Source organism: Dendronephthya gigantea, unplaced genomic scaffold (genome assembly GCF_004324835.1).
Source record: "Dendronephthya gigantea isolate DGI-Jeju-01 unplaced genomic scaffold, DenGig_1.0 000342F, whole genome shotgun sequence".
Classification (NCBI taxonomy): domain Eukaryota; kingdom Metazoa; phylum Cnidaria; class Anthozoa; order Malacalcyonacea; family Nephtheidae; genus Dendronephthya; species Dendronephthya gigantea.
The window spans coordinates 39,216-64,548 of record NW_021163352.1 but is presented as its reverse complement, the minus strand read 5'-3'; the positions used below and the strand labels follow the sequence as shown (position 1 = coordinate 64,548).

General features: G+C 35.3%; 1 protein-coding gene and 1 long non-coding RNA gene across 4 annotated transcripts; one reads left to right on the top strand and one right to left on the bottom strand.

Annotated features, from left to right (window-relative positions):
- The first annotated feature begins 488 nt into the window (after positions 1 to 488).
- LOC114542174 lies at positions 489 to 23,367 on the top strand. Of its 3 annotated transcripts, none has more exons than XM_028561919.1 (20): positions 489 to 581; positions 1,447 to 1,518; positions 2,390 to 2,461; positions 4,075 to 4,154; positions 4,264 to 4,317; positions 4,470 to 4,534; positions 4,641 to 4,691; positions 5,300 to 5,342; positions 5,603 to 5,827; positions 6,170 to 6,234; positions 7,051 to 7,134; positions 9,062 to 9,133; positions 9,667 to 9,718; positions 12,664 to 13,912; positions 14,490 to 14,968; positions 15,471 to 15,536; positions 16,170 to 16,235; positions 16,320 to 16,376; positions 18,770 to 18,829; positions 20,920 to 23,367. In XM_028561919.1, the coding sequence occupies exons 4-20, from the start codon at positions 4,127 to 4,129 to the stop codon at positions 21,129 to 21,131; spliced, it is 2,928 nt and encodes a 975-aa protein (XP_028417720.1). In that variant the 5' UTR covers positions 489 to 581; positions 1,447 to 1,518; positions 2,390 to 2,461; positions 4,075 to 4,126; the 3' UTR covers positions 21,132 to 23,367. The 3 variants fall into 3 exon arrangements, with proteins under 3 accessions (XP_028417720.1, XP_028417719.1, XP_028417721.1); XM_028561918.1 differs by having other exon boundaries at positions 4,072 to 4,154; XM_028561920.1 differs by lacking the exon at positions 16,320 to 16,376 and having other exon boundaries at positions 4,072 to 4,154.
- On the bottom strand, positions 20,520 to 24,056 carry LOC114542176. The gene is made up of 4 exons (XR_003689506.1): positions 23,932 to 24,056; positions 21,575 to 21,638; positions 20,827 to 20,858; positions 20,520 to 20,599 (listed from the first exon to the last, which is right to left on the bottom strand). It is a non-coding gene; the product is annotated as an uncharacterized LOC114542176 (long non-coding RNA).
- Between the last annotated feature and the right edge of the window lie 1,277 nt (positions 24,057 to 25,333).

Here is a 25,333-nt window from a genome sequence, read left to right as displayed (position 1 = left end):
TAACATGGAAGTGCAGTCATTATTAGCCGGAAAAGGAACAAGTCTAGAATTCTCTGCTATATGAAAAAAAAGTGTCTTTTTTAACCATTGAATGTTTCATAAAAAAGCTTCTGGGATGAAGTGTTCGAACGAATAAAGATTATTCCCTTAAGTTATAGGATATTTCAAGCAACTGACCTCAAAATTTTATACGTGAATGTCATTGCATCACGCAATTCATTGAATGTTTTGCATGCAGACGAACATAACAAAATTCCTAACATGAAAACATCAATTGAAATATAGAATAAAATAATTACTGAAATGCATGGATTAACATTATTCGTTTTAGTATTCAGACATTGCAAGCAACTTGCCCAAAAATTGTGTACATTTGCTCCACAGCATCACACATTTTCTTAAATCTTTTGCAGACAAATAATTAAAATATACCTCAAAATAGAACATCGATTATCATATAGCATATATTGTGTGACATTAAATCTAAAACCTAATTTTGTATTCTAAAGTGATTGATGAGCAAAATGGGGATGAGAGACAAAATGCGGGAAGCGAAGAGGATACTCTGCCAAGTGTAGAAGGTATTTATTTAAAAATTTACAGCTTATTGAGTAACAAAAATCGTGTATTATATGAAAGTGAAGTCAATTAAAACACATGCATTAAAGTGCGCGTCATAGTGTTCCACGACCTTTGCATTAGAATTATAATATAGTGCAGGCTCTAGCTTTGATTATAGGAGTAGGTGCCCTGATTCAAACTTGAAATTGAATGGTATAGGAAACTTTACAATGACTAACAAAACACGTTTATACAAGATTATACATTCCTTTTTCTATGGAAAGCCATTTCGTACCTGAAGTAAAATATCAACGAAGAATTATATAATCACTGTCAAGCCTAATTTTGTGAGCCGCGCCAAATAAAAATTGTATATAACATGGAAGTGCAGTCATTATTAGCCGGAAAAAGAACAAGTCTAGAATTCTCTGCTATATGAGAAAAAAGTGTATTTTTTAACCATTGAATGTTTCATAAAAAAGCTTCTGGGATGAAGAGTTCGAACGAATAAAGATTATTCCCTTTAGTTATAAGATATTTCAAGCAACTGACCTCAAAATTTTATACGTGAATGTCATTGCATCACGCAATTCATTGAATGTTTTGCATGCAGACGAACATAACAAAATTCCTAAAATGAAAACATCAATTGAAATATAGAATAAAATCATTGCTGAAATGCATGGGTTAACATTATTCGTTTTAGTCCTCAGACATCGCAAGCAACTTGCCCAAAAATTGTGCAGATTCGTTCAACAGCATCACGCATTTTCTTAAATCTTTTGCAGACAATGAATTAAAATATACTTTAAAAGAGAACATCGATTATCATATAGCATATTATTGTGAAACATTAATTCTAAAACCTAATTTTGTACTCTAAAGTGATTGATGAGCAAAATGGGGATGAGAGACAAAATGCGGGAAGCGAAGAGGATACTCTGCCAAGTGTAGAAGGTATTTACTTAATAATTTATAGCTTATTGAGTAACAAAAATCGTGTATTATATGAAAGTGCAGTCAATTAAACACATGCATTAAAGTGCGCGTCATAGTGTTCCACGACCTTTGCATTAGAATTATAATATAGTGCAGGCTCTAGCTTTGATTATAGGAGTAGGTGCCCTGATTCAAACTTGAAATTGAATGGTATAGGAAACTTTACAATGACTAACAAAACACCTTTATACAAGGTTAAACATTCCTTTTTCTATGGAAAGCCATTTCGTACGTACCTGAAGTAAAATATCAACGAAGAATTATATAATCACTGTCAAGCCTAATTTTGTGAGCCGCGACCAATAAAAATTGTATATAACATGGAAGTGCAGTCATTATTAGCCGGAAAAGGAACAAGTCTAGAATTCTCTGCTATATGAGAAAAAAGTGTCTTTTTTACCCATTGAATGTTTCATAAAAAAGCTTCTGGGATGAAGAGTTCGAACGAATAAAGATTATTCCCTTTAGTTATAAGATATTTCAAGCAACTGACCTCAAAATTTTAGACGTGAATTTCATTGCATCACGCAATTCATTGAATGTTTTGCATGCAGACGAACATAACAAAATTCCTAAAATGAAAACATCAATTGAAATATAGAATAAAATCATTGCTGAAATGCTTGGTTGACATTATTCGTTTTAGTCCTCATGCAGACATTGCAAGCAACTTGCCTAAAAATTGGGTAGATTCCTTCCACAGCAACACGCATTTTCTTAAATCTTTTGCAGACAATGAATTAAAAAATACCTTAAAATAGAACATCGATTAACATATAGCATATTATTGTGAAACATTAAATCTAAAACCTAATTTTGTATTCTAAAGTGATTGATGAGCAAAATGGGGATGAGAGACAAAATGCGGGAAGCGAAGAGGATACTCTGCCAAGTGTAGAAGGTATTTACTTAATAATTTATAGCTTATTGAGTAACAAAAATCGTGTATTATATGAAAGTGCAGGCAATTAAAACACAGGCATTAAAGTGAGCGTCTTAGTGTTCCACGACCTTTGCATTAGAATTATAATATAGTACAGGCTCTAGCTTTGATTAGGAGTATGTGCCCTGTTTCAAACTAGAAATTGCATGGTATAGGAAACTTTACAATGACTAACAAAACACCTTTATAGAAGGTTATACATTCCTTTTTCTATGGAAAGCCATTTCGTACCTGAAGTAAAATATCAACGAAGAATTAAATAATCACTCTGAAGCCTAAATTTGTGAGCCGCGACTAGTAAAAATTGTATATAGCATGGAAGTGCAGTCATTATTAGCCGGAAAAGGATCGAGTCTAGAATTCTCTGCTATATGAGAAAAAAGTGTCTTTTTTAACCATTGAATGTTTCATAAAAAAGCTATAAAAAACGTATATATGAAAACGTTCTTTTTGAAAACGTATTAACTGTATAGTTACAGTTTTAAATCCAACAGAATCTGTTATTATCACATCCATTTTCATTAGTAAAACCAACCCCGAAACGTTCAAACCTTTCCCTGAAGATGTACCATGCTTACATTCTTCCATAAAATTAAATTCTTGAAGATATTTGACAAAATAATGTTAAAAAAACAACAACTTACAGTACAACATTGAAATTTGAAACTTTAAAGTTTAAACCTGAAACGGAAATTACCGTAATGCTTCCACTTCTGGTATCTAATTTTCTAATACTGGAAACACTTTGGCGAATTTCGCCTGTGACATTTCTTCATGTGCTGCTAGCACGAAACCAATTTTATCCCAAAAGGACCCATGGAAAAGACGATGATGATAGCTTACGATAGTTCTTGATTTACCTCCTAGGAACATATCGTTAATTATTTTTACTGTGACTGGTCCCTAATTGTTTTCGGCTGAACTTTGCCCGATTTCATGATTCTTGAAATTTAGGTGGAGGCAAGTGCCCTTTTGCCCCTTTGTCTAGTACGCCTATGAAATTGTGCATGTGAGATATGTTGAACCATTTAAATATTTGGCAGAAGAACATAAACCCTAAAATAGAACAACAAAATAGAATCAAAACCGGCATCACTTTAAAACCTAACTTTCTATCTTAAAGTCTACGACTATAGTAGACGGTATTTCTCTTAAATATAGGAGAGTTCCAGTAGTATATTATATGAGAAGACACCTATTATCATACATTTCTGAATATACATGCATGATCCGAATGAATTTGACTGTTTTTCTCTCGGGGTGTATATCATATATGCATGTCTGCTATGGAAACACAGCCACAGGCATTAAACTGCGTATTGTATACCCGTTTTAAACTATACACTCAATTTATTGGCACGGCAACGCTAAAATGGGTTCCCGTGCCCATTTCATCCGTGCCCGACCTTTGTATTTCTCCATTTTAGCCGTGCACTGCCAATAAATTGAGTGTAGTTTATACGTGGGCTATAATGTTCTATATGACTCCAATTTGCATTTAAATATCCGCTCATGCAAAGTATATTGTATTAGAAAGATGTATTAAAACACATTTTGTATTTTTAAAGAAGAAATCAATAATAAAGAAACCACCCGATTACACAAAAGCAATAGAAGATATTGATGAATGACAAAATAAAAGAACTAAAGGGTTAGAATGAGCTATTAAAAATACTTTCGACATTTGTTAAAATCCTAAACCCCTTTTACGTCTATTAAGATAGATCAAATTAATTTAGAAAATTTTTCTTTTTGTTCAGCAAAATTGCAAGAGCTCCAGGGATACAATTTATCTTCTGACGACAATACATACGGTGATAAATATTTTTAAACAGTGCATTTCAAAAAGCGGCTTAAACGTTTTTTAAGTCTAACCTTTCAAAACGGTCTCTGAAGGAGTAGAAATGTTTATTATAGGTTGTGTAAAATATTAAAAAACTGAATCCCAAAATTATTTATTTAAAAGATTCATCAAGCTCTTCAGAGATTGAGTGGTCATTGTTGAGTGGAGCTGACACAAAAGGCCAACATGTAAGCATAGAAATGGACACAATCACAATGTTTTCTTACAGTCATTACATGTATATTTGGGTAAATATACGTTACCTTCATATTATCCTTAATGTTTCCTATTTAGAAAAAAACGTTAAAAGTGGACGACGTCTATTCCAGTGAAGAGGATGAAATAGTAAGGCCTCACGCTTAGACGACTCAATGAGAACACAATTATATAACATATATATAGATTACTAATAATAGATTAAAAAACTTAAACCGCGATCGATCGCCCTGCAGACTGTATTCCTTGAAGGTAATTTCGCGAACACGGATATAAATTATATACTTAGTACGAATAGTTATGGGGTGCGTACAGTTGTGAATTGGCTATAGGCAGGTAATTAAATCCATTGCAGGATGTTCGGCTAGTCGTAGGAATCGGTTTGTGCTCAATGTAGAAAGGTGCTTCTTCAAGATTTGCTCAGTAAAACGAATTATGTATAACTACTCCTACACTTCCAAGAAATCAAATTATACGAAAATGAATCAATTATTCTTGATAGCGAGAAACTAAACAAACCGTGAATGCAATTTTAATACTATCAATAATACTATATTATTCACAACTATAGCATGACAGAATAGTCAAGTTTTTAGATATAGCATAACCAAATTGTCAGACTAACTTTTTCACTATGTATTACCACCCCTATATATACATGCTAAAGTTATCACAGCAATGAAATAGGCATGCGTGTTATATGAAATTATGTAATCCAAAGTTCTCCTTTTTTTAAGGATGTGCCTTTACCAATTGAAGAAAGAAATCTAAAAGATGAAGGTATTTAGCCACGCGAAATTAACTATTTCAGTTTTAATAAATTAATTATTTCAGTTTTAATTCCGAGTGAATTGTCAGGAACGTATAAGATAGATAGATTGATTTAATATAACGAGGGCGTCAACACAAAGACCATGTACAATTCCAACAAAAATTTGCAATGTTTGATTCAACAATTCCTGCAGGAAATTCTGGTCTTTATGGGCACACTAAAGCGTTTGACATCCTTGTGGATAAGATCTATTGCATTATTTTTACAGTTCAATTAAGAAAAGATGGCAAAGTCGTCGGACGTGGTATAGTGATGCCCAATAAAACCATTGTACATGGTTACAAAATAACAGACGGTTGGGTATACGTAGAAATTAGGAAATTACATTGCGAAAACGTTAAATGCTGGGATGATTACCCCACAGTGTCGGGCGAAGTTGAAGAAGGGAGTTTCTGTGCATGGCCAATCAACAAACTGGTCATGCCAAATTCAGGTGAGGGCACTTTTATGTTCTATGAGTATATTTCATTTTAGTGGCGGATATGGGGGTAGTCACTAGTTAAAATAAATTACACAGTTTAATTTTAAATTCAAAACATTTTAATAACAACGCTATTGGTTATGGATTTCAAAAGAATATTTCGAATGTATAACTGCGATTTTAATCAACCAATGGCCAATGCAATTGCGATTTTATTCTGACTATACCCCCAATTGGTGAAATAATCAGTTGAGGTGACTGATGGGTATCAATTGTTCCAAGAGCCCCCGCACAAGGAACAAGCACCTTCCTTAACGTAAACACTTACCCCACATTCTTCACTTTTTGTCGTAGATGTATCTGATAGATTCAGCAAACAGCCAGAAAGTCGAAACAGAAAACGAAAACTGTTTGTACATGTAAGACTGCATGTTTGCTATTAGCTGAATGCGCATTAGATTTAACACACAGGCTGTATAAAAAAAACGCAACCTTAATAACTCCATGGTCCTACGATCTTTTGTTCTTGAATAGAAGCGAACATGTATGAATATGCAGTTTTTTTAATATTGCAGGGTTTTTTATACAACCTGTATACAGCAAATTTAGAAATTAAACTATTGTTATAATTTAAATGCCTGAACAATATTCGAAGCCCACAGGTGCGAAAATATACACTTAGTGTGTGCTCCCGAGTGAAATAGTGAGTTTTGTTTTCCAAAGAGTCTGAAACATTGAGACTCGAGGGAAAACAAAACTCACTATTTTCCGAGGTGTAGCGTACATTAAGTGTTTTGTTATATAGGAAAAAAACATACATGTTACACGATAATTTCATTTCAAAAGAGTTTGTTGACAATACGCGGGCAACAATTTTTCACTTGTTTCTCTGGCGGGAAACGTTGCATTTATTTAAAGTCGTGTGATTACGAATGAACTAATCACATTTCAAATACACAGCACCTGTGTAACAACACGAATTATAACTGTTCGGCTCAGCATATAGTGATGGCATTGAAATTATAACAATAGTTCACTTTCTAAAGGTCTTCTCTTTTATACACCTCGTATACAGGGTGTAAAAAAATAATTCAACCCTAATAATTCCCAGAGGCCTACGACTTGTTATTGAGATTTATATTTTAAGTATTAAGTATTGCTGGTTTTTCCATACACCCTGTTGTAACTGTGTAAAGCCATGAAGGTGTTAATTTTCATGATTAACATATGTTTAGGAGAATACATTTTCTGACTATGACCATTTGTCCGGCGATGAATTAAACGAACGCACGGGAAGTGAGATAATTTGGGCAAAACAAGTGAGTAAAAATGCATATCTTCGCATGCATATACTTGAGTAACAGGTCTTTAGAGACGTTAAAGTCAATTTTAATCGAACGCAACTCGAACAATAGATAAATAGATGTTAAATAAATGAACCTTAATAAGGTTTATCATCTCATTATCTATTGTGCGAATTGCATTCGACGCGACTAAAATGCGACGTATAGTCTAGGCCTAACAAACGACAGGGTGTCTCAAAAAAACCGAAAACTATTGAAATCACTCATTGTTAAAATTTGAATGCCGTGTTTACGTGGGGATTTAATGCAACTTATAAAATGCTAAATGCTTTATGTTGCTAGAGAAAGGGGACATGTCGAAGGTCATGGTCCTTGAGATATGCACATTTAAGCCTAGCGCACACTGGTGCACTTAGCACGCACACACGTCACTCGTGACGATTGTCACCTGCACATATTCCTCGTCTGCGGGGACAAAATTCAGATATTCTGTCATTCGTGTCGTAATATCCAATTATCAAACATGTTTGATATTTTCTATCACGCGTGACAAATGCGCCAAGTTTGCGCTGAGCAAATTCGATTAAAACATGCAGCAAGGAATATGTAAATGAGAAATACAATAAATAACCTTAAAAGTATGGAGGAAAAACGCAGTGAACTTGTTGCAGAAGCCATTTTAGAAGACAAACTGGTAGACATATGGCCCGAATATCCGTGTATTTACAATGTACGCTCGCGAGATTTCAAAAACAGAGATTTACGAGAAAAAGCATTTCGTCCATACATCGTTTCGTCCATATTTTGAGATTGGCCACCCTTAGGCGTCTCCGGCGCCGAGCCGCCGACGCATAAGCAAAAGGAAAAGGAAAAGCAAAATTTTTTCCTCTTGAGACAAATAATCGTCACTTTCATACTCCATGTTTAGTTTGTTTATTGTATATTTCACATTTACATATTCCTTGCTGCATGTTTTAATCGCATTTGTTCAGCGCACACTTGGCGCATTTGTCACGCGTGATAGAAAATATCAAACATGTTTGATAATTGGATATTACGACACGAATGACAGAATATCTGAATTTGGTCCCCGCAGACGAGGAATATGTGCAGGTGACAATCGTCACGAGTGACGTGTGTGCGTGCTAAGTGCACCAGTGTGCGCTAGGCTTTAAATATTGTTATCCATATTTGTAAATTGTAAATATTGTGAATAGATATCATTTTTGCGAACAAGCAAATTTTACTGCATGATATGCATGCATAAAAATGAGTATGGTAAACATTTATACACCTGTGGGTCCCAACAGAGTGCTTAGGCATTCAAACTCTAATAATTGTATTGTTATGGGTGATTTCAATAGTTTTCGGGTTTTTTGGGACACCCTGTATAGCTGGTATAGCTTTATTGAGTCATAATTAGTCCATTTAAATATATTTTCGATAAACTTAAGGTACATAATAATGGTCTAAAATACAGAGAGCTTCTTCTACAGGGTGTCCCAAAAAAAACGAAAACGATTGAAATCACTCATTGTTAAAATTTGAATGCCGTGTTCACGAATTTCAGCCCGTGGGGATTTAATGCAACTTATAAAATGCTAAATGCTTTGTGTTGCTAGAGAAAGGGGACATGTCGAAAGTCATTCTCCTTGAGATGCACATTTAAATAATGTTATCCATATTTGTGAATTGTAAATATTGTTAGTAAATATCATTTTTGCGAACAAGCAAATTTTACTGCATCATATGCATGCATAAAAATGAGTATGGTAAACATTTATACACCTGTGGGTCCCAACAGAGTGCTTAGGCATTCAAACTCTAATAATTGCATTGTTATGGGTGATTTCAATACTTTTCGTTTTTTTTGGGACACCCTGTATAATTAAGATATATACCATTATAATAATATTATTATGTATATACTTTTCATATTCAGAGAAAGAGGTTAACTGTAGACGACATCTATTCTGGCGACGAAGTCTACTCTGACGACGACGTCCATAAAACGGTAAATAAACCATCAAGTGCTGTATGAGTGATTTTCATGGCAACTTGTAAATTAGGATTGTGGTGGGATTAAAGGCCGTTTTCCACGTCAACCGTATCGTAGCGAAACGTAGGTCTAGGTTACACCACGGTTAGACGTCGCATTTTCGTCGCGTCGAATAAAACTCAAACAATAGATAATGAGATGATAAACTGCTTTAAACTAAAGTTATTATCATCTTATTATCTATTGCTCGAATTGCATTCGACGCGAACAAAGAAATACGCTACGTTAAGAAATACATTCGGAAACAAAGAAATACGCTATTACGCTACGGTTGAAGTGAAAAACGGCCTTAAGGAATGTTTCTGAACCGTTAGAATAGTTTGACTATAACACGAGCTGACGCTCAAAATGGTGTGACAATGAATTTTAGGATTATATTTAACATATACGCGTGGTGATAAATATAATCACCGTATTATATGATTTGCTTAAATATTGTTGGAGAGATAAAAAATGCTAGAAAATTCCTAAAAGACCTTTTTTGGTAGGATAAAAATGAAAGTTCAGTTGGTTCAAACGTGGAAAACGCAAGCAAACAAGGTAAATCATTTTATAAAGTAATAACGACTTTATAGTGGTTAATTCTTACTTAATGAAAATTTCAGTAATTGGTGCCCAACACTAGATTTTTTAGCAAGCATTATCTGTAACGATCTGACTGTCTTTTGTCACTCTCGTGCGATTCATCCAGGTTTTATAAGATTGCACTGATAACTAAGCCTCGATAACTAAGGTTCTCTCACTTCTCTTATCGCCTGTCTCATAAATGCTATTTGAGGGGAATCGCGTCGAGCTTTGTTATTATACTTAAACATACCTTTACGCATAAAAACCCCCTGAAAACGTAATGGTGAAAACGTATTTCAAAATTCCACTTACAGGGTGCATAAAAAACGCAAGCCTTAGTAATTCCCACGGGCCTACGATCTTATATTGAATAGAAGCAAACATGTTTGAATATTAAGTGGGTTGCAGTGTTTTTTATACACCCTGTATAGCTCCTGTATACAAATTACGGTCTGCTGGTTTTTGATAATTATCAGAAATTTGCAACATGGTGATTTGCAAATAAACTAATTTTGTAAATTTCAACAATAATGTCTTTTAAGGCCTGTTTTCCACTTCAACCGTATCGTAGCGAAACGTAGGGAAGTATTCGACCAGAACTGGTGACTTTGAAACAATGAGATACGCCACGTTTCGCTACGATACGGTTGAAGTGGAAACTCAAAACAGCCTTAACTTTTACTATAAAATACATATAGCAAAAGTAAAACACCTATATATAATTGCCGTTGCCCTGGATGTTGCCCACTTTTTGCAGACCTCTGGACCAATACAGCCGCTTCGTAACGTTTTGATAATCGACTGCATACCTTGGCCTTGGGTGTTTCTACGTTCCGCCATACAACTTACTGTGCATTATACGCTTCGTATGTTTAAACTAAATGTCTTATAACACTGATCATATTTTTTAATAAAGTGACCGCAGAAAAAATCCGGATCGTAGAGAAAAAATTATTACAGGAATACCAAAGACAATATCTTTAACAAAATTTCTATATATATGCACTATATTGCACTTCATTTATCAAAAAACAAATCGAAATGTTCGTATGAATGTGAGCAATTTTATAAGTTTGTTGCAAAACAGCTGTTCTATCCATCTAGAGGTCGGCAAACAGTGCTCCATGCAAGTTTGTGGCTCTGACGTTATAATAAGAGTATAGATAATATACTTTATCCTCCACAGAAAAAGTTAAAAGTATAGTTTTACAAGTAACTGAGGCCGCCATTCGACATCTTGACCTAATTCTATATACACACTTCAGGCGGGCCCTTATTAAATAGGGTTCCAGTCTTCCAGAAGCAAATTAATGTCACATTGCCCGTGTAGTAAGTTTTTAAACAGAATACGTTCAAAGGGGTATTTAATACTCCACCCATCATGAATCTGTCTACATCTCCGATGATTACCATCCAAAAATTTTCGCATCGTCAATGTTAATTTTTGTCAAACTCAGTGAGCCATTAAAAAATGAACTAAAATGACCCATTTTGTACTGATAGTGTGGTAATTAATAATTAGTTGATATGATCCAGGAGTATAGAGAATACCTCATCCATATTTCACGCACACGATTCAGCATATAATTTTATTTGTAATTAAAATTTTATTTAAATTTTAACAAAATTAATGTTATTTAATTATTAATTACTTTAAATGTTATCATAATGTGTAGTATGTTTAATGTTTAATGTCACAATGTTTTAAACTTACCTTAGTTATAACTAATTAGTTATTAATTAGTCGAGAAAGAGCCAAAATTTATTAGCCAAATTTTATTTCTGCATTCGAAGTTTTGTCCTTACTCAAGTCGATTAATAGCAAAGACCAATATTGCCAACAATAAATTCTGTACCCAAGTTTTATTGCAAATTGACACAGACCGTATAGCCAAACTAATAATTAATTCTAATATAATCGGCTAAATTTTTGTTCACATAAAAGACAAAAGTTACTAGTTAAACAACAGACACCGAAGTACCTAATTTCCTTAATTTTTTAAAGTGCAAAACTTTCTCGAGCCAGGCTACTAGTACTTCCGTATTTACATAGAATACGTAAAACACCTTCTGGTATTAACTTGCTTTCGTGTAATCATTTTCTCAAAATTGAAAAATGTACACTACATCACACTTGCTGGCCTGATGGCCGCCTGTGGATTTTTTATATAAATTAATCAATTTATTGTCAAATGAATTTTCATCTCCGCGAATGCCAGGGCATAGGTCTGTCCCTGGGCAGAAGGCATAAAAAGCAATGACATATTGGTAAAATGACGAATAGCATGCAAGTAATTAATACTTTCCAGTAAGATGGCTGCCTTGGGGCACCTTTACAACTGACTGAGATAGGCATTTGTCCTTCGTTATCCACGGTTTTCAATAACTATCTGATAATGGTGCTACCGACCGTCAAACTTAAGCCGGTTTTCCACCAGCGATATATTTCGCGTGAAGCGACTTTATTCTTTTGTATTTGGGCAATTTGTTCCAGATGGTTGCAGTTGAAAGCTCTGGAACAAAAGTAAAATGTCGCTTCGCGCTAAAATTTCGCTAGTGGAAAACCGGCTTTAAAGGTGCTGAGTACTGACTATCTCCGGAAAATAAATACACGTCGACGCTAAAGAGGTTATACTTATTGGGCATGCAGTGTGACTGAACAGTGCTTTCGAGCCAAAAAGGACGAATTCGAAAAGCTGAATGCGCAAAGACGACCTATCAGAAAGTGCATGTTATACGTACCACCAAGCGACTAGCGCGATAATTGAGGGGGGAAGTATATTCGGACATTAATCCGCCCTAAAAAAATTTTTTAGAAGCGTTGGTCTACAAAAAAACCGTCTGGGAGAGAGAATGTATGAATAAGTGGTTTGTTTACTATAGGTAATTATTATAATATGCTTTTCATTTCTTTGCAGCACATATAAAGGTCACGAAAAAAACGGAAAGTAACGCCCGAGTGTATGATAGAAAGCACGCGTGTACCTACTGCGGCCAGCTATGTGCGAAGATTGCAAGACATCTTGTAACAAAACACAAGATGGAAGAAGAAGTGATGTCTGCCTTAGCACATAAGAAGAAATCATCGGAACGAAGAACAATATTAGACAAGCTTCGTCTCCAGGGTGATTATCACCACAATATGAATACCTTGGAGACGGGTGAAGGAGAGCTAATAATAGTGCGAAGACCTGGGGAAGACGGGAAGTACCGCGTTGAGGACTTTTTACCCTGCGAGTTTTGTTTGGGGTTTTTCCGTAGGTGGGATTTATGGAAACATCAGACATCATGCCCACACAAAACAGAATCATCGGGCCAATACAAGCATGTTCAGCAATCTGCTAAAATGTTGATTGCTCCTATCATCACTGGGACTGATAATGCAGCTCTCAGCAGGATCTTGTGCTCGATGAATCGCGGAGAAATCGCGGAAATTGTTAAGAAAGATGAATTGATTAAGGCACTCGGGGCTTTCCTGTTGGAGAAAGATGGCGAAAGAGATCGCCAGTTAGTTTCGCAAAAAATGAGGGAAATGGGTCGTCTCTTACAGCGCCTAAAGATTGTGGAAAAGAATGAGAAGGCTCAGTTGTCCGACTTCATAAGACCTGAGAAATTCGACGTTGTTATAAGAGCTGTTAAGGAGACGGCCGGCTTTAAGGATCCTGATCATGGGCTACTAGACGTCAGCATTCCTTCATTGGCCCTCAAGCTCGGACATTCCCTTTCAAAATGTGCTACACTTTTGCATAATCAGGCGATTCGTGCGAGAAATGAAGAAATGGCAAAAGAAATAAAAGATTTCCAGAAACTAATGAGATCAGAATGGGAATATAAGATCTCACATCACTCCCTCTCCACATTAAAAGATCGCAAGATGAATTCAGTACAAGTCCTTCCCTTGGCAGAGGATATGGCCATGTTAAGACAATTTGTCGACAAAGAGATTACAGAGACATCCAGCCAACTCAAGGAATCCCCTACACCTAACAACTGGAACGCACTTGCGAGGCTGCTCTTGGCGAGGGTAGTGATGTTAAATAAGCGCAGGGGTGGCGAAGCGTCCAGACTTTTAATGAGGTCGTTTAATAGCATACCAGAATGGACAAAAAATGCCACTTCCGAGATTCTTGCTTCCTTAAGTCCGTTGGAGCAACGACTTTCAAAACGGTAAGTGAACGCAATTTAATGAAAGTTGGTGTAATTTCCGAGCGCATAAGCAGACTGTGAACAACAAGATAAATGTATACTTCATCTTAACGGTCTTTTTTGGATTAAATATATTTTGTGACGTTAAAAAGGACATTTTTTTAGTCGTGCGATGTGCATATCTTACCAAAATTTTCAGCGATAAAAAGAAGATTTTCCGAAATAACTTACTAAAATTAGTAAAACTGCCAAGTTTGGCTTCGATTTGTTGTGAATTAACTACGGAGTTGCAAAGTTGTCGATTTTTGTATATTTTGTATTACGGCTGGAAGTTTGAAATAAAATTAGTTACTTATTTGCGCACGTAATACAAAAGTATACAAAATATAAAAACTTCGCATGGCTAATATTTCCGAATTTTACAACTATTCGCAGCCAAACTTTGCGTTTGCACTTAGTTAAGTACGCCCTTTCTATCTAGCTGCGGTGATTAATTTTCTTATTATTATTTGGATAAAAAATTAGTCTAAACTGCAAGTCGTCCAATGAACAACATTTACAAAATCTTATATATATTTACATATTTTTATCACTACAGCCTCAATATGGTTGAAACAAGAGGGAAACGAGGTCGCAAAGTTCCCATCATTTTGACGCCAGATATCACAAAAGGGATAAACCTTCTCAACTCATTGCGATCTAAAGTTGGAATAAACGAGGAGAATGGGTATGTCTTTGCTCGGGTAAACAGAGATTCCTTGGAACCACTAAGAGGATGGGACTGCCTGAGGTACTGTGCTACGGAATGTCAGCCCAAGTTAAAGAATCCCGACGCCATAACCAGTACAAAACTGCGAAAATACATCGCGACCATCACGCAGGTTCTTTCTCTTGAAGAAAAGGAACTAGATTGGCTAGCAAAGCACCTCGGGCACGACATCCGTACTCATCGAGAGTATTATCGGCTTCATGAATCAACGATTGAGATTGCGAAAATCAGCAAACTTCTGCTAGCTGTCGATAGTGGAAAGGCCTGTTCATTGAAAGGCAAATCTCTGGAGGAAATAACACTCGAAGGTGACTTATTACGACGGAATGCACACAAAGTCATTCCTATAATTAAACCATATTACCTTTAAGAATAACACTCATCTCAGTACTTTATCAAAAAGTCTTAAGGCACTGTACAATTTATCAAAATCTAGCATGATTTAGATTGATTTTTTGAAAGCGAGTTTCTTGTTACAAGATAAAATTACCCCCCATCTATTTATCAATATTCTACGGAATTTATTCAAAAGAGCGAGGCTTTTACAGTGGGGTAGCCTTTTCAGTTCCTTTTTCCGTCTTTAATTAGGAACAAAATTTCACCACTATAACCTTGCCGTATTTTTCATTTCATGAAACTACTAAGAAAAATGGAACTTTAAACATGTTAACAAAAAGATAGGGGTGGATTTTAAAAAAAGCCGCAACTTTTTAGTATAAGTATTTTTTAATCAGAAAAGTAAATCTAATTTTGCGATTTGCAATTCTTCGAACGGCATAAATCAATGCTATATTACTGTTAATTCTGTAGATATATCCGAGCCAGAACTGAGTGAAGATGAGAAAGGGGATTGCGAGGAAACTAATAGTGACGAAGGTAACCGGATAACCCAGTGAACTCTCTATATATGGGAGGCTCGCTCCAGTTCAAAGTGTGAAGCCAAACATGGCGGATCATGAAGGCTGCTTGGGTACCAAACCAGACCACCACGAGGCGTAAATGCGCGAACCGCGCGAACCGCGCGAACCGCGCGCGGAAATTAATGGCGTTAAAAGGCACGAATTATAAACTTATCACGAAAAATGAAAAAAAAAATTATATATATATATATATATATATATATATTATATATATATATATATATATATATATTATATATATATACACATATGTTACTTGTGCCGTATATTTGTTTTGTGTTTACAAAACTGATCGAGTTGCACTCCTATACGTCGCCATATCAAATTTTAGTTCGGTAACCAAGCAGCATTCATGATCCGCCATGTTTGGCTTCGCTTTTAGATTACGTAATGTACTAGAGCGAGCCTTCCATTTATATAGAGTTCACTGGAGTAGCCTATATATACCCTCTAAAATTCATATAAAATGGCTTATCAGCCTTGTCTTTTGTGTTATAAAAATGGATATTCATGAATATAAATGGTTGCCCTCTTTCATACACCCTGTATATAGACTAATTTAAGATGTTATATTATTTTCTGTATACTGTACATGCTGAAAAACCACAAACTTCTGCGACGCTACACCACAGGGGGTCAGCTGCAAAGACTGGTGGTGAGTATATTATATTGAGATTGCTAGAGAGATGACAGGGTCAGAGGGGCTCAATTCAACGTATTCTTATCCCAACTTATTCAGCATCCAAATCAAAGAAACCAAGGTTTCTTGACAAGGCTGACGATGAGTGGCTACCCGGTAAGGTTAATCGATTGTTTTATATGAACAACATTGCATTAAATATGGCGAATTACTTTTCCACAATGATTAACATAACATTAACGGATGGCTTTTTTCATTTCACAGCTAAATATTGTATATAACATTGTATAAGGCCAAACAACAACTGGTCGGGTTTAGTTGAGACCTTACGATGTTTATAGCAACGCAAAAAATGGCAATAAAATCCGTAAACGGGCGCGGAAAGAACCTCTGTAAAACCAACAATTTATAGAGCTCGCGAGAGATCTAATGGCCAACCAAACATCTTGAGGCACTCCTGAGACGCCAAGGTCTCCTCGTAACTACCACTCGGACAATTTTAAAATGAACATATTGCAGGAAGGCATGTACGGAGGGAGGCTAGACCAGGCGCGGATCTAGAATTTTTCAAACATAAGTCCAGATTCAGAAATTTTAAGAAAATTTTTCAAATTGGCAGATCGGAGTTTTGATTATTTCGGGTAATTTTAGGGTTCATCACAATTTTTCCGCTATTTTAATAAAAAACAGCGTATTATAGATGCCTCGTGGATTTATTAACAGAGTTAGTGACTAGCGAGGGTCATATTTCAAAACACACAACTTCGTACTCCCCCCATTATAATAGCAATAGTTGATTTTTCACAAATTAAACAATATCCTCAAATAAAATAAGCAGAAATATTTCGATTGCATCGAGTAAGATACATTTAGCGTACAAGAACTTTACAAAACCCTTTAAAACCATGCAAATCATAACAAACATAATATGCTATAAATAGACGCGAATATTATAAGATGCATCGCACACTTCCATATAATGCAAATTACATTCCAACGAGTTACATACACTTATTCCAATGACTCCAACGAGTGCTGAATATGAAGCCTTTTTCCATTTTAGTGCATTTTACGACGGGACTAGTTTCATAACCGTAATAATTATACTGAGCATAGGACGATTATGAAAGATAAATATATGATGTTAGATGTACATTATATTTTATTATGCCTATATTTATTGGAAAATCATTTCACCTTGAGAAATTATAGATCTTGAAATCACTGAAACCAATTTCTTTCTTATTTCATAAAAAAATTAACATATTATTTTGTGAACAAAAGGTATAAATGAAAATAATTCCATGTTGTTATAAAGGTGCTGTGTATTTTAAATGTGATTAGTTCATTCGCAGTCACATGACTTTAAATAAATGCAATGTTTCCCGCCAGAGAAACAAGTGAAAAATTGTTGCCCGCATATTGTCAACAAACTCTTTTGAAATGAAATTATCGTGTATAACATGTATGTTTCTGTTCCTATATAACGAAACACTTAATCTACGCTACACCGCGGGAAATAATAAGTTAAATATAGTTATATTGAGTAATAATAAATAGAAATTAATAGAATATTCCTAAACCGTAACAAACTTCTGCCATTTTCATCTCACGTTATTTGTATTTTACGAATTACGATTCACGCAATAAATTAAAATTCCGTGCCAAAATCAAATTCTAATTATTTCCCGTATCATGCTTCCGTATCGCAATGTTAAGACGTAATGGTACGTTAGTTCGATATGATCTAACGCCGACCGCGCGACTGACAGGACTAAGTGGACTTACCCTAGATCCGCCCCTGGGCTGGATGTTTCCCGAACTCATCAAGCGTAGCGAGAGATATGATGTAATAATGTGTATTCCAGATCTTCTCAATCAATTGCGTTTAACCAGTCTAGGCAGCTTAAAAATGCAAGATTTTGAGACGATCTTAAAACTACAGCACTGTCCAGAAATATATGATTTTCGGTTTAAATAATGCATGAGCGCTTTGATAGTGTGCCAAATTGGCATGTCACTGGACACTGATCATAGTTGTTGAGGATAATTTATTAATTTTAAAATGCAAATGTTCCCTGTCACACAAGCCAAGGATTTCTAAAACAGCCAACAAGCCAGCGATTTCTATACTATCTCATAATTTTAGTATATCGAAAAAAAAAATGATATGATCTTTGAAGATATATAGCAAATTCGAAATGTAATAAAAGGCTCAAAGCGTTTGTTGACTTCACAGACTGCATTTACACCACATAAAAAAGCTTAGGTAATTCATGTTAATTGCCTCATTCACCTTGCTCTCTAAATAACTCTTCACGTCACTATAATTCTACTATAATTTACAATCAATGTGACCATAGTATCAGTGTGGCATACCCGTTATTATAACGTTTAAAACATTTACTGCATGGTGGCTTTTGACGCTATAACTCGCATTCAAACAACAAAGAACAATGCCAAAAAATTATTACTGAAATTTGAGGAGTTCTTTGTTCACCAATGGTTCCCTATTCAATGGATATGAAGTATATGTTCTCCTATTATAGGACAATCTTACAAGGCACATGGTTCAAAAGTAAGCAGTGGTTCAGCAGCAAAATCTAAAGGTAAGCCACCTTATTAATTTTATTAATATTTTTTATCCTATACTTTCAATACAGAAGGGTATAAATGCTCTTATAATGCACAATTTAGTGATTAGGAACATTAAATTAAACAGGGTCAACTAAAGAGACAAGTTATGTCTGGACATTTACTACAATATCCAGTTTTTGTTATTTGCGCGTTAATAAATTCCTCCCATTACGTCATTGCAAACAACCAATTTGCACAACATTGTTTGGTTATCCAATGATTGGGTTATTATTATTATAATATTATTATAATTAAAACAAAATCCAATGCTATTTCCAGATCGGGGTTTTAATTTAGATAACAATTCACAAAGAAGAATAATTAACTAAACTACTATAAGTGACTACTCACATCATTTATTCAAATCATAGAAACTATTTACATCGCCTATTCCGAAAACTATTTACATTTGCACATAAACACTTTACAGCTCTAAAAACAATTTGTTCTATCATGCCAATTATATGTTATAATCGTATGTTGCCTTCCAAAAGACCTGTTATATTCAAAATGATTTAGATTGTGAATTGAGGTTAATTCGTCATCTGATGAGTTCCTAATACTCGTTCCTCTATATTTAAATGTTTTCTGTCCTGTCGCAGCCCCATACTTTGGAATGTCAATTAAGTTTATTTTGATTTCGGGTGGTGCGTTCATTAATTTGATTTCTTTTTGGAAAGTTCTCACATAAATATGAGGGTGCTTGATTATTTATATTCTTTTATTGGTAGCAAAGCCAGATCTTTGAGTAACGGAGAAGCATGGTCATATTTAGATTTTCCTGAGATAATTAAGTGTGGCCGTACAATTCTGAGTTAGCTGGATTTTCTGAATGTCAACTTTCGAAGTGTTAGACGACAGGTTAGACTCAGTGGTTAGCCCATATCGATGAGCAATAGCCGGCTTATTTTGCTCATAGTTAGAGAATTTACGATGGTGATTAGTGTTGATTGGTCAAACAAGTGCTTTACTCGGCTAATCTGGCCCAGTTTGGATATACATGATGATGATAGATACTTCACGTGCTCTTGATATTTCAATTTGTAGTCGAGTATTGTTTTACAAGTTTTATTTAGATCAAAATACTCTACATATGACATAATGATTCAATTATACAAGTTACATACGAAAGTATAAACATGGAAGATCCAAAAAGGCAAGGTAGGAACGGGACACTTGAAAAAGGACCCATGCAAGGCACCTCCCAAAAATTTAGATTTTTTGTACATAGATGTTACAAATTACTTGCACACACTGTATATTAAAAGTTATTAAATTCAAGACATGGAAGAAAACAAATAGAACATACATCTAGAAATATACAAAAAAAAACAAACAAAAAAAACAAACTGAATCCTGTGACAAGGACAGTCGCGTACCAAGGACCACGTACAGGACAAAACATCATCATAGACTGTCTGAAGAAGACGAGAATAGGTACATTTAAGAAAGGCTGTAAAAGTAATGGGACTAGAGAAAGTGTTAGGATCAACATCCTTGCACACACTTTTCCAGGGTTTGACTATACGGTTAAAGAAGGAAGCTAATATTGTGCCCAGGTCTTAAACTTCCGGGACAGGTTCAAGTATTTTCCCGATAAAGTCGACTCTGGGTAAATCATCTAGTTGTAATTGAAATAATTTTTGTTAACCAAACACCATCATTTCTCTTGGGATTTATAGAGTAGAAAATAAGATCAATCCAAATGTGAATGCATCTGATGATATAAATTCTATACCAAACTATAAGAAAAGAAATTAATTATTTTTAAAATTTGGTTTGAATGTAATAATACTTGTACTTGACTATTAAATTATCCGATCTCACTTTTCCACTAATCTTTCCTTAATCCACTACAAATATTTTGAGAGTATATTTTCAAAATTTTTATACAAATTATCGACTAAAAGCAAAAAAAATTCACATACAGACTTTCAAAAACACCTTCAAGTTAAGAGATGTTCTTTACCTTGTACGAACATTGAGAACTCAGCATTAACGCTAAAATAAAATTTTAAAGACACTATGCATGGATCAGATTTCATTATTATGTTTGATTTAGGTAAACAAGTACATCTAACGTGGTCAAAGGAGGAAAAGAAGTGTGTATTAGATCACTTGGGCCATCTTATTCGACAAGGAAAGGTGCCGAATAAGAAAGAAAGTTGTGACTGTATCCTAAAAGGAAAGGACGTCCTGAAAGATCGCGATTGGAAAAGTGTGAAGTATTGGATAAAAAATCAGATAACGAAGAGAAAAAACACAAAAAGTTAAGTCACAAGCTAAAGTAATGATCTGTGTTTAGTCACCACCTTTTACACCTTGAATTGCACGTTTTAATGATTTCTTGCCTTACGTCATTGCAAACAACCAATTGGCACAAAATTGTTTAATTATCAAATCATGAGGTTATCGTGACAATCAATCGAATGTTAGGATAATCGATTAAACATTATGAATTAAAATTTGAAGCAGGTCTAGAATCAATTCCCTAAAACGTTCGTCTGTTATTTTATAACAACGCACAGCCGCCTACAAGATGACATTCCGCGGTTCTGCTTTTATTCAATACCATACAAGTAATATGGGATACTAAATAGATTCCCTTGTGACAGCATCAGCAGAAATTCAAGACATTAATTACCACAATGCCAGGATTTCGCAATCAAAGATGGTTCCCTTGTTATAATAGAATTATATAAGGCACGGCATCTTACCTTTAACAGATTCCTCAGTAATGTCATTTTAGCAACTTGCTAACCATCATATTGCTGGAGCTAACTGCAATATGTAAGATAAAAATTGCTTTAATTTCAAATTTTATCTCGTGCCCTATATAACTCTTTTATAACGAGGCAGGTATCTTTGATTACGAAATCCTGGCATTATGGTAATTAATGTCTTGAATTTCTGATGGAGATTCTCATCTCGCTACAAAGCATGCAAAATTGTCAATTGCCGAAATAGTAAAAGCCAAATTTGTCAAGATTGGGAGGAATATTGACAGCTAGGTGCACACAAAATTTGAACCCTTTTGTGACAAGGGTGGGGCACTTTTGCCCAATTTTAGTATGTAAACGAACATGTCTAGGAAGGAACACTTTCACCAAGTGTTTGTTAAAGCTAGATAGCGATGTATCTGAGGTAATGTGTATAAGAATGTAGTTTGAGCCGTTACTTCAATTCCTATAACTTTTGTGATCGCGTAACTTTTAAGAGTGTCATTCATTAATTTGCATGTCCTGCCACGTCAAATCGAAGAGATCAAAACAATCATGCAGATATATGTAAATAACATTATCTTAGCGCTCTCCAACCGATTTCTGGGAGTTGCTGCAATTTTCGTAATTGGATGAAACATGTCAATGCCACTTTAATTAATCATGACGAACTGCATGCTTTAGTTATCTTAAATATCAAAATTAATGTAATTCGATAATTTCGATAATTTCGATAATTTCGATAATTCGATAATTACTTCCTGCGTACAATTTTGGTTTGAAATTAATCTAGTCAATTGTTAATGAACAAACATAGCAATAAGTGTAATGATTTTTTACAAAGTTCCATAGCTAGTTGCGCACTGGCAATAATAAGGATTTGTAATAACTTAAAATGGCTTTGCCTTTAGAATTACTTTAAAAGTCACTACATGGTTATTTTGTAAATCCGGCATTCTGGTTTTAGCTATCTTTGAAGCACTGTTATCACGTCGACTACCGCAATTTGCACGGAAAATACAAAATGTACATACTGCCGGACTTATTCTTTTTCAGAAAAATTTAAATTCGATCCCAAAGTCAGTAGAAATGTTTTTACTAATATAGTCCTTTAATTTTGCAATGAATATCAGTAGAACTAAATCTCACGAAACCAAATACCTGTGGTGCCAGAGCATCCAAATATTGTCGAAAATTTTGTACTACATTCTTATACATGTTACATTCTACATTATTTTGTAAATATATTTTCCAACACGCAGTTTACTGGCAGTGTATGACTTTCGTTATTTGTACTTAAAAAAGGTTATTTGTATACTAGATAAAATATACCCTTTTTTTGTTTGTTATTAAAATATTTTTCCTTTGTGCAATGCTTTGGGCAGTATTTTTCCTTTGTCCAATAACTTCAATTGCATTGAATGTTGAGTTTAGGCGAACAATATATTTATAATAGAACTATATGATATAACCATTCTTTTGTCGGATGAATAAATTCTTAGAATGAAGAGATGTTTGATATTACTAACAAGGTTCAATGCATTTTTTATTGAAATAATTGAAGTTACTCCTAGATAAACGATACAACTTTCTCGTTGCAATCGGCGTATATTTGTCATGTTAGCATATAATCATACATTACATCTTAGAGACTATAGACTTGCAGAAACACGAGCAATTATTCACTAGACTTGTGGGGACACGAATTTTTAGATTACTGAACTTCTGGGGACAGGTTCATTAGTATATAGGATAATATTATATCTCAACTGTAAATCATCCAATCAGAAAGCTCGATTTGTACCACGTGATCAGTAAATTAATCATGGAGTTCCATCGAATATTTTTACATTATGCTATAAAAGTCGAATACCCCGCTGCAGGGGGGTATTCGACTTTTATGCAGCGGGGTTCCCGCTGCAGCGCGGTATTCGACTTCGAATACCCCGCTGCAGCGAGGTATTTGAGTTTGCGTGTACCACGCGTGGATGCCTCGCACACGACTCGAGGTTGTCAACAATTTCAAAATGGAGGCAAAAGAAGCCATTTCACCCAGCTTTTGCGCTGCCTACACGTTGTTTCGATATAATATATAATTTATAGACCTTCCGCTCGGGGAATTCGACGAAATATTACCCCCCCGGGAAGATATATCCCTCGGGCGAAGCCCTCGGGATATATCTTCCCTTGGGGGTAATATTTCGTCGAATTCCCCTCACTCCAGGTCTATAAATGATAAATATTACATACTGGACTTGTTGCGATATCATTAGTTTAGGGATATGAGTATAGAGTAACATAGAGTAACACATTAGACTTTTGGGAACACTAATATTGTATTACAAAATACAAACCTGTGTAGCTTGTGGGAACAACAACATATGCGTTGAATTGCACACTAGACTGGTGGCGATACGATTATTGGGTTACATACTGGACTTTTGATGGCACGATTACGATGGACTTGCGGAGACACTAGTATAGGATTGCACACTGGACTTGTGGAGACACTAGTATAGGATTGCACACTAGACTTGTGGGGACATAGGTATATAGGATTGCACACTGGACTTGTGGGGACATAAGTATATAGGATTGCACACTGGACTTGTGGGGACATAAGTATATAGGATTGCACACTGGACTTGTGGGGACACTAGTATAGGATTGCACACTAGACTTGTGGGGACATAGGTATATAGGATTGCACACTGGACTTGTGGGGACATAAGTATATAGGATTGCACACTGGACTTGTGGGGACACTAGTATAGGATTGCACACTAGACTTGTGGGGACATAGGTATATAGGATTGCACACTGGACTTGTGGGGACATAAGTATATAGGATTGCACACTGGACTTGTGGGGACACTAGTATAGGATTGCACACTAGACTTGTGGGGACATAGGTATATAGGATTACACACTGGACTTGTGGGGACATAAGTATATAGGATTGCACACTGGACTTGTGGGGACACTAGTATAGGATTGCACACTAGACTTGTGGGGACATAGGTATATAGGATTGCACACTGGACTTGTGGGGACACTAGTAGTGGCGTAGCCAGAACGATAATTAAGGTGGGGGGGAATATTTATGTATTCATGTTACGCAAGATTAATTTCATTTCAAATCAGTTGTCTTTACAGTCTGTTAACATGAATATATGAATATGTGCCTCCCCCCTAGTATATCCGTGCTGGCTACGCCACTGGACACTAGTATAGGATTGCACACTGGACTTGTGGGGACATAAGTATATAGGATTGCACACTGGACTTGTGGGGACACTAGTATAGGATTACACACTGGACTTGTGGGGACATAAGTATATAGGATTGCACACTGGACTTGTGGGGACATAAGTATATAGGATTGCACACTGGACTTGCGGAGACACTAGTATAGGATTGCACACTGGACTTGCGGAGACACTAGTATAGGATTGCACACTGGACTTGTAGGAACATAAATATATAGGATTGCACATTGGATTTGTGGGAACATAAGTATATAGGATTACACACTGGACTTGTGGGGACATAAGTATATAGGATTGCACACTGGACTTGCGGAGACACTAGTATAGGATTGCACACTGGACTTGCGGAGACACTAGTATAGGATTGCACACTGGACTTGTAGGAACATAAATATATAAGATTGCACATTGGACTTGTGGGAACATAAATATATAGGATTACACACTGGACTTGTGGGGACCTTAATATTGGATTGCACACTTGACT

Bases quoted from the DNA above. Each gene is read 5' to 3' on its own strand.
- LOC114542174 (XM_028561919.1), top strand. From the start codon at position 4,127: ATGAATGACAAAATAAAAGAACTAAAGG. The intron at 9,719-12,663 runs GTAAATCATTTT...ATTTCTTTGCAG, and splicing joins GGAAAACGCAAGCAAACAAG to CACATATAAAGGTCACGAAA. The intron at 13,913-14,489 runs GTAAGTGAACGC...TTATCACTACAG, and splicing joins GAGCAACGACTTTCAAAACG to CCTCAATATGGTTGAAACAA.